The 17,457-nt window shown below is 38.4% G+C and overlaps 1 protein-coding gene across 1 annotated transcript in view; it reads right to left on the bottom strand.

The window, feature by feature from the left end:
* DCP1B (decapping mRNA 1B) overlaps window positions 1-17,457 on the bottom strand; it is a 47,298-nt gene that overhangs the window by 5,149 nt on the left and 24,692 nt on the right. Inside the window, exons 4-7 of the mRNA XM_055711045.1 lie at window positions 17,377-17,443; window positions 15,052-15,187; window positions 5,920-6,048; window positions 4,350-5,189 (exon numbers count right to left, since the gene is read on the bottom strand). Of these exons, the coding sequence (XP_055567020.1) occupies window positions 4,350-5,189; window positions 5,920-6,048; window positions 15,052-15,187; window positions 17,377-17,443 (1,172 nt within the window). The remainder of the gene's footprint in view (window positions 1-4,349; window positions 5,190-5,919; window positions 6,049-15,051; window positions 15,188-17,376; window positions 17,444-17,457) is intronic.

The raw sequence follows: 17,457 nt of genomic DNA, 5'->3' as shown, positions 1-17,457 counted from the left end.
TTGTTTTCCCTGGACAGACACAGCTTTTTGGTAGGACTTGCCAAGCATATGGGAACTATATGGAATAAGCAATATTGCCATCTACTGGTGACACAGCTAATATATACAGGTTACTGCAAAATGAATGTGTCAGAAGAGTAGAAAATATATGTATCATTTTTTTCAGTGCATAGCATTTGTTTCTGTAGGCAAACATGAAAATGTATTTTTTGCTAACAGCTCATGCTCAAAGCTTCTGCCATTTAACAAACTTTTACATAAACAACATTTTTTTAAAAAAACATACAGGCAGATTTCATTTTAGATTTAGCTCGATCACCTTCAGTCACTGGGACAACTAACACTCACCAGAAAATGGGATGCTGATCTTGGCATTACTAGTGCAATTCCTATAACACCATGCTTTTGCTGAAAGCACTAAAAATGCTCTGCAGGGACATTAATAGCCTTTGGGGAAATCTTTTAGCTTTGAGTAATTTCTCAGCAGACATAACAAGCCCTTCCAAAATTCTGTTAATCAACTTCTTTTCCACAGAATCTAATCTGAGTTGCTTGTTCATCCAGCCTGTACTGAACTACCTTCAGCTTTATCAGGTCAACACTTAAATCTCTGAGTCACTAGTAACAGAGTAGGAGTCTACCGTCAGTGGTGCAGCAACGAAGAAAGAACACAAGGAAAAATGTGCAAAATAATTGTTGCAGCATATAGTATTCCTTCTCTGCAGCACAAATGCTCACCAAGATATCTGTTTGATATTCTGTGTGGCTGCTGGCAGCTAAAGAACATGATAGCTGGCAAATTCACATAACACCATGAACTAAGGAATGCACTGGATCTTCTGTAATGCAAACTGGCAGCCATTCTTGCTTCCTACGCATGCAGAATCCCACATGCATCAAGTGCTCCTCTGGAACATCAGCACCCGGTGAGTGCTGTGGGCCTCTGTTTTTCATGGCATTACTCAAAACTGAGCACATTTAAACTAAGAATTGTTCAGGAACTTTAAAAAAGCTGGCTACAATGCTAACATTACTTTATCTTTCAAGTTTAATTCAGCATTTTTAAATGTTGTTTAACTACAGAATCTTAAATTACTTTTCAAAACAAATTTAATGTACCTATCTGCATTCCTCTTGTGCATTTTTACAATCTCATGCAGAAACTGCAGTCAGGACAATTGAGAGGTAATGGTGTGATGCTCATACTAGGTACCATGCACATATGCAGAAGACGTAACACTACGTACAAAATACGTTATTGATGGAAAATGCTCTAAGAAATGAGAAAAATGGGAGGCAAGATACATGGCCTTCCAAAGAAAAGACAAATTTGTGTCAAGGTTATTGTAAGCACTTTTAAAACCATAATTCTGATTAACATAAACACTTAAGCATGCATGTATCTATAATCAGGGTAAGTCATGCCTAATACTAAGCATATGCCTAAAAGCCCACTGCAGATTAATGCTTTTTTATTGCACCTTAAGCACACGTTACTCACTGTCAGCATAAGGAATACTTCACAGAATAGGGCTGGCACCAGACCAGACCGAATGCTTCCGAGTATTATTCTTCAGCTTTTGCTTTTTTGATCCTCTCCCCCCCCCACCCCCACCCCCCTTTTTTTCTTTGTAACTGGTCTCTTCCTTTCCATGTGGGAGATCACAGTTCTTTTACACCATATGGAGATGCAGCAGAAGCCAATTTAAACTTGGACTTGTAATGTGTCAATTGTGGAAAAGATTGTTGCTTTCATTTTCTTAGTGCTGCTGATGGATTTAGGGTGTTCCTTTAATATGATCTTTTCAACAACGGACACTGTCCAGATACCTCTCTACTCCTGTCAGACTTTTTAGAATTTTCTTTCTCTCTATGCTGAATTGAAGATGCAGTATCAAAAGATAAATAATTACAAGAACAAACATTTTGCTGCATATGTCAGAATCTGCTTTGATCAATTTTGCATGAGCATGTGCAAATATATTAGTGCCAATGCAATTTCACTCGAATGTCTGTCTGCAGGCACCGCAGCTCTTAAAGCCTCTGGTCTACAGCAAGGATGGTATTATAAAAAGATCAACATCGGTTTTAAAAGTTGTTTCAAATTTTTATTTTCCCTCCCCCCCCCCCCCCCCCCCCCCCCCAAAGTAGCCATATTTCGTGTGGCTAATTCATGGCATTCTACAGGAATACAGGCTTGATTATTCATTTTCTGCCTCCCCCCCCCCCCCCTTTTTTTTTTCTTTTTTGGCAATCTGCTGCATGTGAAAAGAGGCCATTCCTCACAGACTGCAGAGCTTTTAGGTCTCCTAAACAACAATTAGTCATACTTTTGTTATAATTGTTAGTCTATGTATTAAACCTCATAAGCAATACTAAATGTGTCAGAAGAACTGCATCGAATACTGTTTTGATAGCAGCTGTGGCTGTGTCAGTCCCTGAAGCCGCTCCCAGGCAGTCTCAATCTACCTGGTCTGCTCATGGCCATGCAAAGTGAGACTCAGAGTCTCCTGCTTTTTTTTTTTTTTTTTCTTTTAAAGCAAACTTGCAGCAATAATCACAGTGAATGCAGCGAATGAGACTTATTACAGTGAAGATTCTTCTCTTCTCACCAGCTATTGTTCTGTTTGTACTCAAGCAGTAAAATTACTGAAATTGCATTATGTCAGACCTCAGTAATTCCCATTCCATAGTGCAACTAATGCTGGCATAATTTTTTTCAGATAAACTCAGACACTAAGTCATTAGCCATATCAGCATCTATATGTATTTTTAATCTGAAAATATATCAGCATACTTGCCATTTTTTATTTATGGATGCTGACTTAACAATGTATAGCCTGGCCCCTGTCTCGTTTCACTTCCACCTTCAAAGTAGGAATGTTTTATGCCTCCACACTATTGGTGCATGTACCAGTGAATCAGATAATTCCTTTCATTTATAACAGGCGAGTTCCATTCCCAGTGAAAACAGAAGTAAATTTTGTGACTCTGGATCCTCTTTTTATTCATTAGCACTCCACTGGAAAGTCAGAGCACCATCTGTAAGCAACTGATCCTGAATAATTTCAGTGACTAATCCCCCAAAAACTTTCACACACGTTCAAAGTCATGCTGCTTTAATTAAAAGAGTAAAAATAATGATGGTTATTTGCTGTATCAAATTAATCTTCTTGTGACCTCTCTCATGGAATTAGAAATCTTGACCTGTCACAGTTTTAGTCACAGATGTGGCCCTTAGTATTAAATGACTGTTTTGGCCTCTTCACATGTAGGATAACTTTTTAGAATAAGGAGGATTCTTGGAGCATGCTGAAGTATTCTGTAGTCTTTCATTCAGGTTTTTAAGAAGTTGCAAAAGAAAAGCAGCTTTTGAACTTTACAATAAAAAGCTAATGCTTTTTCATTTGGATAAATAACTTCTAGACTCCAGCACAAGGTCAGACTCCCATACAACACAAGTCTTGTGGACAGTCTGTCCATAATAAAGGATGTTAAAAGGGGCTTAGATGCATCCCAAACAAGACATTTAAAGACATTCAGATGTAGAAGATCCTACAGAAAATAAAGTTGTGAACAAAGACACTAGTTGTCCAGGATGGGGCATTTTGTAATTACATGTGAAGCTTTTCCAAAGAACAGAAAACAGCAGCCACCAGAGACACAGTCTCTGGTCTCTTGACATCTCCTGAATTTTATAAGGTACAGTCTGACTTTTAGGGTTATCATCATCAGAATTAAGGGGTTTGGGTTTTTTTGGCACAAGTCCTTTTTTCAGAATAATACATAGCAAATAAAAAAATTGCTAATGAATAGCTAGAAGTAGTAGCTATGGTACAAGATAGTTAATTCACTGATACACAAATACTTTAAAAAACTGCTGTTTGAAAATAAGTGACCTTTTAAGAACCTTCAACAACTGGCATACAAAGGGATGCATACCTGCACAAAGAAAGCTACAACTAGTTTTGTGAGAAAAATTATTAAACCCAACATATTACACTCTGTAACCAGCAATTATACCCAACAGCCTGAGACCAAGTATGGCAACTGAAAACTACATGACTTTTCAAAGTGCCTCCAGAAAAACCCCAAGACTGCAGTATTTGTGGTCATTACTGATGTGCAAGTGATACAGTCTTCAGTATTTACAGTATCACAGCTTGGTAAATTAGAACTTACTTGATGTTGTTAAATCACCACCTGCAGAATGAATGACGTGCAACATGTAGTAAGAGAGTAACAAGAATATACTGGACAAAATTAAACACAGAGTAACCTTACAAAACACCAAGTTCAAAAGATTGCTATATTTTTATTTATTTTAAATGTTGAGGTTTCCCATTTACCTGAAAGAGAGCGCTCTGTTTTTCTGTACCTGGTGCCTTTTCTATCCAGGAATCCAGTGGTTTCAGCGGACTGGTATTCTGAGTAACAACCGGAAACTTAGCTGCCAAGGTTGGTCTGCTGGATACATGTAACTGTTGTTCTTGTTGCACTATGTGGAGTTTTTTCAGTAACTCTTGAGGTGAAATCACCCCAGAATTGGCTGCTTGATTGCCCGAGAGAGAAAGTGGCTGTCTAGGAAGTTTGGATTGTTCCTTACCAAGTGTCTGAGAATCTAAAGTCTGGCTTGGTAGGGAACCATTGAAATATACCAAAGGTGGCTGGCTCATATTATTTACTGTTGCTGCTGGTGCTCCAACAGCAGCAGGAGTCCTGCTGAACACTGAAGCTGTCGAGTTCACAGATCCTGTTGCGCTGGGGTCCATTTTAGTCACTGACCCTGACTGACTCTGTAACTTCTGTAATAAGCTCTGAGCGCCAGCAGTATCCTGAACTACATGAGATGTTGCAATACCATGAGAAGTCACAGGTTGGAAGAGTCCAGTGAAAGTCTCACCCACAGGGTGGATATTGCCATTTTCACAGAGTCGGTTCTCAGGAAACTCAGCAAGTGGATGAAGGTCTGTCCCACGCACCATAAGCTTCTGAATGGCGGGGCAAAGTTGTTTCTCGGCAGAGGGTGAATGCCTGCTGGGTTCTTCATAGGATAGGGAACGTACCACACCCTGCCTAACAGGAAGATTCTCTTGATGCTGCTTATTAAGTGGTTCTGAGACATCCGGCTTTTCTTGTTTTCCAAACAGTGCTGTCAAAGACAAGTGCTGTGGTTCAGGATCCACGTTCTGTGAGGGGACAAAAGAAAAAAGTAAACGTAGCTTCCTCACGCATAAGTTACATTAAGTGGCAACAATATTAAGCCAGCAGTATTCAAAGAAAAGCTGAGAAAACTGCTATGCTCTTTTCTCCCAAGAGGATTTTTAATAGTTTTGTCACATAGGAAGGGCAAGAAGACAGTTCTCAAGCTGCTAATGTGGGAACAGTGAATCTGAGATAGCCATGGCTTCACTTTAAATACCAAGAAAAAGCATCTTCCCTTTCAGTCATCAGTACAATGTTAGTAAGAGAAATCTCCCCACGTATGAAGTAGGGCCACTTATTGTGCATCTCCCTGTCACAGATGAATTCAGCTTTTAGGATTTTGCAGCGTGATTTAGCTTGAAAATATATCAAGAGACATTTCTTTATTTAGATTAACTCAATTCACCTTAAAAAAGGGACACAAAAACTGTGGTGCAGTAATTGACTAGACCAGCTTGCAACCAAAGCAACATCTGAAATTTGAGAGAGAAGTATTTCTTTGTTGCATCAGGATAGTAGGCCTGTAATTTAAATGCTCCCACATCATATGGTGGGGGTTGTGGAGCTTTTTATACAACAGATTAGTTTTGCATTTAAAATCATTCCTTACAGTGGTTCCACCACCAATTCTTGCACTGACCTTCCGACTCAAATATTCCTACACAGTTACTCAATCACAGCAGCACTAGTCAGAAAACACGCAAAACATTTTACCTTGCTTTGCTGAGATACTCGTTGATGCTGATTTTCACTAGGCTTCACTGGAATTGGTTTGATTAGGTTGGGGTTGTTATAGATTGCTGAGGAGCTGGTTATTTGTTTTGGCTCTGAGCAGGTCTTGCACTGCAACAGAAAATAAGTATTTTTTAGTAAGTGTAACAGTATCTTTTCCCTTAGTTCTCCACTATAGTAAAATACAGGCATAGCCAGGTATTCAACAACCAAAAATACTACTCCGAGCACTCATTATGAAATACTATGCTACTGTCAGAACTGTAACAACTGCAACGTAATTTTCTAAAACGACAAAGCACATGTCCACTTGATTTCAAGATTTCCCAAGTATGAGGCTTCCCTCTAATTTAAATCCCAGTTTTCTATCTTCTGCTTTTCCCACACTTAAAAAAACATAAAATCATTTTTAAAAAGCACCTTATAAACCAAGCAACAGACGTGCTTTTCCTGCATCAGTAGGCAGCTAGAAGTAGTTTAGATACATGAAGGATTAATGTGCCCATAAAGAACATTTTAAATGCTTTTCATTAAAAATTGCAATTATAACTCACTCTCTTACATAAATATTCCACATTGTAGGAATGTGGAGGATGCATATACCCACACAGAAAAATAATTAAAGATTTAATCAATTTGTAGAATCAGTATGTTTCCTTATTAAATATGACAGGATTAATAACAGTATTTATAAATAAAATGGGCAGAGACAGATGACTAGAAGTGATCAGGGACATGAAATGACTGATATACGAAGAGAGAAGGGCATGACTTAATTCAGAAAAAACACAGAAAATGCAGCACAAAAGAGAAATAATGAATGGAATACGAAAATGTGAATAAGATGGTCTTATTTACATTGTACAAAACCCAAGAATACAGTTAATGAAACTAAAAAAGTATTGGGTATACAAGGAATACAAAGGAAACAGTATATTGGAAGTCATTGTTGCTCGATACAATTGAAACCAAGAAACTGGGAAGAATTTTTAAAGAATTATCTAACAAAAAGTTAATCCTATCTAACAAGAATATTCATAGTTAATTACCTGAATTTGATGGGCTCTATGTTTTATACTGCAGGACTAATGGCTGGGTAGGGAATGATCGGTTTTGGTTTCTCATTCTTTCCTCCAAAGAGCCCAGTCTCGTGCAATACGGGGGACAGAACTCTGGACCGAACAGACTGCCATATGGACACACAGCAAGAGCCAACTGCTGTGCAATTATGACAATGTCTGTGTCCTTTCCAGAACCTTCTGAGATAAACTCCTTAGGATGAAAATGTGTTAGGTGAGAAAATAACCCCCACTCTCAAATATACAAAACTGATCATTTAATCAATTTCTGGCACCCACCACAACAGTGAACAAAGACACATTGGTTCCAGGGCTGATCAGTAAAACACAACTTGAATTCTCCAAGGGATTCAAGGGACTCTAGGAGGTACTCAGTGCCTTCTTTGCAACACTGGTCCTCATGAATCCCAGGCCCTTGAGGCCGGTGGGACAGTCTGGAGTGATGAAGACTTACCCTTGGTAGGGGAGGATCAGGTTAGGTAGCATATAAGCAAAGTGGACGTACAAATCCATGGGACCAGACTGGATGCACTCATAAGAGCAGAGAGAGTTGCTTCTGTCACTGTGAAACCACTATTTTTAAAGGTAATGGCAACTGCGGGAGGTTCCCAAGGACTGGAAGAAAACAAATGTCAGCACCAGTACCACCTTCAAGAAGGGCAAGAAGGAGGATTGAGGGAACTTCAGGCCTGTTTGCCTCAACTTGACAACTGGGAGAGTGATGAAACAAATGGCTTTCTAATGGACACCATTTCTAGACATATTAAGGATATGAAAGTGATTGGGAGTAGCCAGCATGAATTTATAACAGGGAGACCTTGCTTGCTCAACCCCGTAGCTTTTTACAGTTAGATGACTGGCTCAGTGTATGATGGAAAAGCAGTGGATATTGTTTACCTTGACTTTTGCAGAGCTTTTGACACTGCCTCCCATAACACTGTCAAAGACAAACCGATGAAATGCAGACTAGGTAAGTGGACAGTGAGGTGGATAGAAAACCGTCTGATCTGCTGGACTCAGTATATTGTTGGCGTGAAGTCCAGCTGGAAGCCAGTCACTAGTGGTGTACCCCTGGGCTTGACATTGAGGTCAATACTGTTTAACATCTTCATTAATGACCTGAATGATGGGACAGAGCAGGCTTGCAGACAATATAAAACAAGAATGTGTAGTTAATAGACTAGATGGTTCTGCTGCCACAGAGACCCTGACAGGCTGGAGAAACCAGCTGACAGGAACATGAAGTTCAGCAAAGGGAAACTGAGGAAGAATAACCCCTTGCAGTACAGGCTGACCAACTGCTGCTGACCGACCAACTGAAGAACAGCTTTGCAGAAATAGACCTGGGTGGACAAGAAGCTGAATACGAATCAGCAACATGCCCCTGCGGCAAAAGAAGGCTAACAGCATCCTGGGTTACATTGCCTGGCAGAGCATTGCCAGCTGATCAAGGGAGGTGATCCTTCACTTCTACTGAGCACTGGTGAGACCACTGGTTAGACACTTCTACTGAGCACTGCAGTGCTAGGTCCAGTTCTGGGCAACTGTCATGGCTTAACCCCAGCTGGCAACTAAGCACCACAGAGCTGCCACTCGCTCCCCATGCATCAGGATGGGGGGAAAGAATCAGAAAAGTGAGAAAACTCATGGGTTGAGATAAAGGTAGTTCAATAAGTAAAGCAAACCCCCCACACACACAAGCAAAGCAAAATGAGGAATTCATTCACCACTTCCCATGGGCAGGCAGCTGTTTGGCCATTGCCAGGAAAGCAGGGATCCATCACGTGTAATGGTTACTTGGGAAGACAAATGCAGTAACTCTGAATGTGTCCCCCTTCCTTCTTCTTCCCCCAGCTTTATATACTGAGCATGACATTCTATGGTATGGAATGTCCCTTGGGCTAGTTCAGGTTAGCTGTCCTGGCTGTGTCCCCTCCCAATTTCTTGTGCCCCTCCAGTTTTTTTGCTGGCAGGGCCTGAGAAACTGAAACCTCCTTGACTTAATGTTAACATTACTTAGCAACAACTGAAAACATCAGTATGTTATCAACATTGTTCTCATACTAAATCCAAAACACAGCACTGTACCAGCTACTAAAAAGAAAATTAACCCTAACTCAGCCAAAACCAGGACAGCTTCCCAGCACAAGAAAGATGCAAACACACATGAGTGATTTCATTGGAAGTCTATGAAGCTGATTTAAGCACCTGTCAAGCAAGGAGAGGCTTAAGTCTCCAGAAGAGAAGGCTCAGGGTATAATATCAACATGTATAAATACCCGATAGGAAGAAGTAAACAAGACTGAGCCAGACTCTTCTCAGTGGTGTCCAGTGAAGACAAGGCAAAAGGCAAAAAACAGAATATACAAAATCTTGCTTAAAATTAAGAAAAAAACTTTAAGGATGTTTGAATGCTGGAACTGGTAGCCCAGAGAGTTGTGGAGTCTCCACCCATGGAGATATTTAAAATCTGACTTAACATGGGCCCTGAGCAACCCACTTTAGCTGATACTGCTGTAAACAGGGAGGCTGGACTAGATTATCTCCAGAGGTCTTGAAGATTTTGTGAGTCTCTGCTGAAAAAACATCTTGTGGGTGTTCGGACAGTCAAGGACTCCTGCAATGAATTTCTGAAGACATGATCCTGCTAAGTACAAGTGTAGTTCCACTCATGTACCTGGGTTTCTTCTATTGTATGACCATTTTTGTTTCAAATGTTGCTCTTAGAAATAACTTTAAAGTATGCACAGGCAATCATGCCATAAAGTGGTTAGCTATTCAGTTTGAAGAACTTTGCCTCTTCTTTCCTGCTATACCCCTACTGCATAATGTGAGAAACTTCCTCAAGCACTAGACTGGAAAAAAACATGAAGAACAAAGTACTGACTTTGCCAGTAATGCAGAGCTTCACAGCAAAACTGAATTTCAGTTAAATATAAGTGCCTCATGGCTAATCTGAGTGGGCTGCATTCAAGATGTAAATATATTTAAACTGTATTTAAACTCAGCTACACTTTTTGCCCTCTCGGGGCAAAGGGGGAGAAATAAAAATCAAAGAAATAATTTTACTAAAATGTGGTATCTCATTCATCCAGAGCCTTGCTACCCATCTCACAGCACAGTGCAACGCTGATGACTAAAGATGTCCTAAAATTCAGATAAAGAACTAATTCCACAGACTATTCACCGTAAGCACAATAGTTTTCTTTTAAAGCTAGTTTAAAATCCCTTTTCTGTGATTCAAAGTCTGATTAATGGAAGCACTCAACAGAAACTGAAGTTTCAGTTTTGCCAAGCAATTATTATTTAAAATAGTTATGAATGGAATGCTATAAAAAATCGTAACAGAAAGAAGTAATACTAGGCAACCCACAACACTAAAATATCTATTAAAGCTTTTACACTACGGAAAAGTTCCCTTTGCATTTATTAACTCAGAGTTAAATTTATCAATGCACTGCTCAAAAAATTGTTTTCTTAGGTTCTTCCAAGCTTACACATTGTTTAATGTTGAATTTGAATAACATACTTTTTTGTTGTTTTCTACAAGCTTTATTTTCTCATAATTTCCAGGCAGTTCATATGGATTCTCAACAATGTCCTAGTATGGAGCCTTCTGCAACTTCATCAGTTTTAAGCTTTAAATACACCAGGGCAAATGACGGAATTATTCTTAATCACTTTGTCACTGAGTTTCTGACTGGTGACTTATGTTGTCCCTCATTCACTTAAGGACGGCTAAGCATCTAACCTAATTAATTACCAGATTTTTTTTTTTTTCATAGTCCAAGTAAGTGCTTCCTTTAGCCCCTATCTGATCTATACTAAAACAAATAAAGATAATTTTCTTTTTTAGATTGGACAGATCCTACATGATACTACACATACCAAAACCACACCAGTGAAATTAAATGGCTTTTTTCTCCCGAACTGTTTTCTTTCTAATGATGCTGACTTTTCTTCAATATACCTCTTTCTTGTTGCTATTTTTCAGCATAGCTTTTTTTGGCCAAAATACATATAAGCCTATATTTAAACTTTTTTCTTTAACATGATGCATAGCATGCTCTTTGCATATTTCACAGTTAAGTCCTGCAGAATTTGAATAATACCATTATTTCCCCAGGGTATTTTTATAGGCTGAACTCATCAGAAACCATGAGTACCTTAGATGCCACTCTCATACTCTGCATGATCACAGAACTAAGCTTATAAAAATGAGGTGAGAAGCAGTACAGTCTAATGGAGTTATCACTACATGAGTGTTTTTCAGACCAAACTCCTCAGCAAAATGAACAGCAGCATACACAAAGGCCTATTAGAGAATGCCATTGACCTGTCTCGGTATCATCCCCATGATTTGATAACATAGCTAGTAGGCTGGTATCAAATACAAAGAAGAATGTTGAAGAGTAAAAAATCTTGTGATGATTTCAAAGGGATCTGTAACTACTGGAGCTCAGAATATAAGGTCATTTTGGCAGATGGGTAGCATGGCCTTGCTGATGAGTAAGTTAGCAGCACCAGAATGACATTTTAAGCAATTGTCAGGTGGACAGGTAAAGAAGATATCAGATGCCATCATCAAGAAACAGCATCAAGCAACATGAAAGAAATGTCACCATGCTCTTGAATGATAGAACCAGAAGAATAGTCATCAGCTAAAACACTTGACGATTACTACATCTTGCTTCACAGGTCTGTCCTTTAGTCATGTGTCTTGTTCAAAGCAATGCTCCTACAAAAGATTAGTAAGAAATCAAAAGGTTCTAAGATCAAGTCAAAGAAAGGCTAAGCAACACTGGAAAAAAAATAGACATAAGTGATCAATGTCAATCAAAAGGAACAAGACCATCACTGAGGATGTTTTAGGCAAGTCTGGTATAGTCAGAGACATCTGAGGCAAACAACTGCTCTGTGTTGTCAGATTTCACAGTCTACCTGTACAATACGAAGCTTAAGCTGAACTCGACATCGTCAAAGGAAACACGATGACAAGCACAAATAACAAATGGACAAGCGCAGTACCTCAGTATTGCAGTTCTCCTGAAGCAAATACCATGTCACATCCCAATCTCATGTTCTGTGGCAAAAACCTGACTTTGAAACATGAGAGCTGCAGAGACCTGCCAAGTTCAAGGAGATGCTAGAAGGAAAGAAGGGTCATCCAAGACCTGATAGAACTTAGAAGGGCTTTGCAGATAGATGTCTATACTGAAAGTGATGAAAAGGACTTTGAAGTTGTCAGAGCTCGAGTGCAAAGCTAAAAGCCCTGGAAACTGGGAATTTCTACCTAGCCTATGTAAAGCAGCCACAAGATGACATTAATGAACCATCACATGAAGGCGTACAAGGTGCTCAGCAGAAGAAAGGAACTAAGGAGGACAAGAACTGTCTCAAAGAAGAGCAGCACCAGCAAGGATTTCCAGTCAGAGCCCTGCTTAAGTGAGACACACAGAACCAATTCAGACTTTTTAAGAACAGTAGCGTAGACTCTGCATCATCCAGGCTGAGTATGGCACAATGCCCTCAGGGAAGCTAGGCCTTCTGGATCCTACTATCAAGTCTTTCACACAGCTAAATGAAAAGCACCTGAAAACTTAGAAACTATATTCCTGTTTGGGCAGGACAGTGCCATTGGAACAGTTTGCTGAAAGACAGTGAAGAAGTAGTCAAAGTACAGAAACAGAAGTCCAGAGACCATTCTTGCTTACTGACAGAAATGATGTTCTTATCAAATGGTTGTGTGTCCTTAGTAATGAAGAAGGAAGCTTCAGTTATTCTGGGCACATCAACCAGACAAAGGACATCCACCTAATCTGAACTTTAATAGATCAAAGATGGTGTGGTAAATGGGTAGATGTTGTAGAACTGTGCAGCACAGACCTAAATCCAGAGCTTGTCTTTAGTATAAGACATGGACAATGGTTGAAGAGAAACACATTTTATCATGCTTTGTTCTGTACCCTAGCAGCTCTTCAACTGTTTATCTCCTTAGCTATCATTATGAAGCCAGCTAATACCACCTCTTCTTACCAGAAATCAAGAAAAGGCAACTGCGTACGTAGTACATTTTCCAAAAAATACTTTAATGTTTTAGCAACTCAAAGCTCCATTAAAAAAAAAAGGAGGTGGAGGGGTGGGCCTTTGTATTTTATTTTACATGTAACCTCTCAAAGTGTAAATTAATTAGGGAATAAGATATACCCTTACAAGTTAGTTACACTCTAAAAAATAAATCTCATCATAGGACTTAAAAAAATTGACCAAAATTTACTCAGATGCTTTGAAAATTGATGTTCTTATCCTACAGCTCCAAATACTTTAAACTGCAAACACTCCTTTTTCTCCAAAACCACACAGAATTCCAAAAGGAGAACACCATATTTCATAACTGATTTCAGATGCTGACATCAGCATTATAAGTTGTATGACATACTCTGGCAAGAAAGTAGATATCATAAAGCAGGCAAAAAGCATGACCGCTCTGAAACATTGACATTAACATACAAAAAAAAAAAAAAAAAAGGTCATTGCCTTTATTTATCACACCCTTCTTAATTTTATACTTCTAATGAAATAAGAAAAAAATTTTACAGTTCTTAAGAGGTCAGATACTCCTAGCACTCATCTCCCAAATGAAGAGGAATTTTGCATGTTACTTCCTTAGTGAACCCTTAAATGCGGAAAGATTAAAGATTAAGTAAGAAGAAAATTTGCAAAAGATCTTAATTGCAGGGGGAAAATTAAAAAAACCCCAACTATTATTTAAACAACAGATCTAGAATTTCCTCTCATTTGTCTTGATTTTCTGTGTGCTATTCTGTGTGCTAATGTAGAAATGGAAGGTAATTTTTTTTAGATCTATTACCTCCTTCTCACAGAATCCGAAGACAGCCTAATCTCCAGTTTTCCCTTTTACAGTATTTTTAAGGTTATTTGATGCAAACTGCTTAAATATTTCATAATATCTCAAATCACACTCTTTTACGCCAAGACTAGATACTGATTCAGTATTAAAACATAGAAAAGATACCAGGTTTTGAAGGTGTTTGCCCACTATAACACATTAAATTCCTATTACAGAAAATATGAAGATCCTAAGATTCAAAAAAAGCTATACCACAACAAAAAGTGCTACATTTCACCATAATTCAAATAGTTTGCTACTACCTCTCTGAGGATCTTATTAGTAGCCACATTTCAGAAAAATAACTTTTTCTTTCTTAAATTGCTTATGTTAAGATATATATGTTTCTAGACTCAGACCACTTATGAGCTTTGCTATTGCATGACAACACATATAAAATACAGGGAACAGCAGTAGGAACCTGCAGGCTCTGTAATAATTTGCAGCATATATATGAATAGTTAAAATTATTAGATTTTTATTCCCCAAAGTAAAATGTTTTTGATTGCTCAATAACAGAGAATGTTATTAGTCCATTAGTTACTTGTTTATTTAGAAGCCTCAGAAGACCAAAACAGCACATGGACTGAAATCATGCTACATTTCAACCTTTTCATTTCCTGCCATTAGTGTTTGAAAGTAGCTAACAACCGCAATTAAAAGCAGTAACTTCACTGCTAAAGGTCTTCTCTGAAGGAAGTTACTTCTACAACCACAGAAACTATTAGCAGGTTTGAATACTTCACCCACACAGAAGACACAACTTCCAGCGGCTACTCAATAAGCACAAGAGCTTCACGGGTCAAAATGCAAGCCAATTTATACTTATTCTTACCTGCTAGCATTCAATAAATAATCAACCATATACATATTCTCCTTTCAGAAGATTTCATTGACAGCATTAATTTCTTTTGAATCTTAACCAAATTCTGACAAAACTTTTCCACCAGCCACTTCTACACAGAATGAAAGCACCCTGTCCAAAATCAGTTTCACTTTGAGTAAAACTATTTAAAAACAAACTAAACCGAAACCTTTTATGTTTTAAAATGTAAAGTGTGAGCAAGTTGGTATCATAGTATCACCAAAAAGAAATGTCCTCTTTTTATAGACAGCAAGTCTCACCTTGGTATACTCATCTTTGGCCTTGGTAAGCATCCGTAAGATATCCACTTCTTTGTTATTAGCAGAATTCATTATCATTGGGGACAGTCCTGTTCCCGTTCCCTGCTGTGCTTTGAATTGTTCCTGCTGAGTTAGGCTAAAAGTTGGAGGTGAGAGGAGAATATACAAGACAAAAAACAGATATAAAAAGTTTAACCACAACTACATTACAGTAATTAATAAAAATCGAAATATTTTCATTTCCCCCATCTACATTAAAACATGTGTAAAAAAATCTCTATGAAAAGATCTATATTAAAACAAAATTTGACCAGGCATGAGATTCATTTTCTCCAATCTTGAATACACTAGGCCACAGACTAAAATTTCCATAACTCAGTCACAATTTCTATACCCAGAAGGGAAGGAGCAGGGAATTTACAGTGTTATTCAGTTCTGCTGGTGGTGGAGGATGGCAAACATACACAAATCAGTCATTAACTACTAGCAAATGACCAATTTCCTGCCCCAGCTGTTTTATCATTATTGTAGAATGCTGAGAATTAAAACATGCAGCCAATTGGCTGAACGACAGGGTATTTTTTATCTATATGAAACACTGCTATTATAAACCACTACACGTGGTTTACAATTGCATGAATCCTCTGAAAACTAGTTTTTATTGTAGTAAATTACTAGTCTGAGATTACTAATCACCACCGACTGAAACTTGAGCTAGTTAACTAAAATCAGCTGTCAAAAACCTGCGTTTCTCAGGGTCCATTGCTTATTTCTGTAAATTCATCCCCATCAATTATTTCTTGGGTCACAACTGACTCATTGTAGAGCTGTAGGATATACAGCAAAACCAACGAAAACGCCTAAACAAATCCCCACTACTGTCACAGTCTGTGTTTCACAATGTTTTGTCACTGCAAAATGAAAACCAGCAGGTATTACTTTAGAAAGAGATACTGAGGAAACATGATTACCCTCCCATCCAGTATTTTATAACAAATCCTATCTGGAACATAGTAGTAGAAGAGTTAAAGCACTTTGCTATGGACTGAGCTGTGCGAGGATAAGCCTTGTTTGGGCTTGTACTGCAGGGCACATAAATGGGCTTTTGGGCATTCTGTAACTTTGGCAATCAAAATTGATGTCACTTCCTCAGCATGCTTCTGGCTACAGAAGCTGTTCAGACTGGGACAGATGACCTGAAAAGGAGAGATTCACAGGTCTGACAGTGCCTTTGTATTGTGCTCTGTTAGTACCTAATGCGGTCATCTTGACTGTATCCACCTCCCATGGCTTTTCTTGGGATGACAAAGACCTGGCTCTACATCATCCTTCCTCCTGTCCCTTAAAAGAATTGTGACACAATGACATGTCCAACCCTATATACCACAGGCAACTGGTATAGCCAATCTCTGCCTGTTCCAATCCAGCCCCTTTACTATCCTCTACATTATAGCTCTGAAAACTTCAGATTGCACATGTTGATAAAACCCTTAAGACTTCAGCTCCTTCCTCCTCCAAACAAACAGGAAAACCTGCACAATATAGTCATAAGAAACGAATCACTGCAAACAAGCCCATCATTAGGCCAGTCAGAGGGTAGAGCAGAAGAATGAGCCCTGCCCATCCCGGACACAAAAAGGAAGTACTGACAGTGAAAAAACTATCCATGACCTTGTTAGATTAAAATACAGCTGAAAATACAGTTCTGCTTGAAATTCTAATCTTTGATTTGATTGCAAAATTAAAGACTGTATAGCAAATCTAAAATAATATTATGTATGTAAAAGTAATGATTTCAAAGCTAATTAAAGTCTTGCTTTATATTGCAAAACCAAAGTGAATTTTGTACATTTTGCCAAGAAATGAGGAACAGGAATTCAGCCATGATGTAGAAACAGGATATAAACCACAGAAACTGTGTTATTACAGTATGCCTTCATGATAGCTCACACTTACATTGACATAAGGAAAAAAAGGTTAACAGCAACATTACAAAAGAAAACCTCCCTAAACTGAAAAATATACTAAACCCCCAAAGAATACAATTCTTCAAAACAGATCTCTGAGTCATCAGGAAATAAATAAAATGAACTGTTACACACTGATGTAGCTGGACAGCTGCACAGCATATTATGTAAAAGTATATTGCAATACAGTGACTTCTGATTATACGAAGTGCAGGTGTGACAACTTTACTTGCAGCAAACTCTATAAATACAGGTTTAAAGTAGAAAGGTATGACCATCCTAGTAATGTAATGTGCATGTATGTACAGAAATACATACATAAAAAAAGCACAAAAAGTCTCGTTTACCCATCACTTACTTTTTCATGAGCTCTGCAATTCTTTGGCATTCTTCCTTATCATAAAACCAAATCCCATATATGGACACTGTAAATGCACAT

This window comes from Falco cherrug, chromosome 5, assembly GCF_023634085.1.
Source record: "Falco cherrug isolate bFalChe1 chromosome 5, bFalChe1.pri, whole genome shotgun sequence".
In the NCBI taxonomy this organism is placed as follows: Eukaryota; Metazoa; Chordata; class Aves; order Falconiformes; family Falconidae; genus Falco; species Falco cherrug.
Note: the sequence above shows the minus strand (reverse complement) of the source record. Positions and strands in the feature narration are given on the sequence as shown.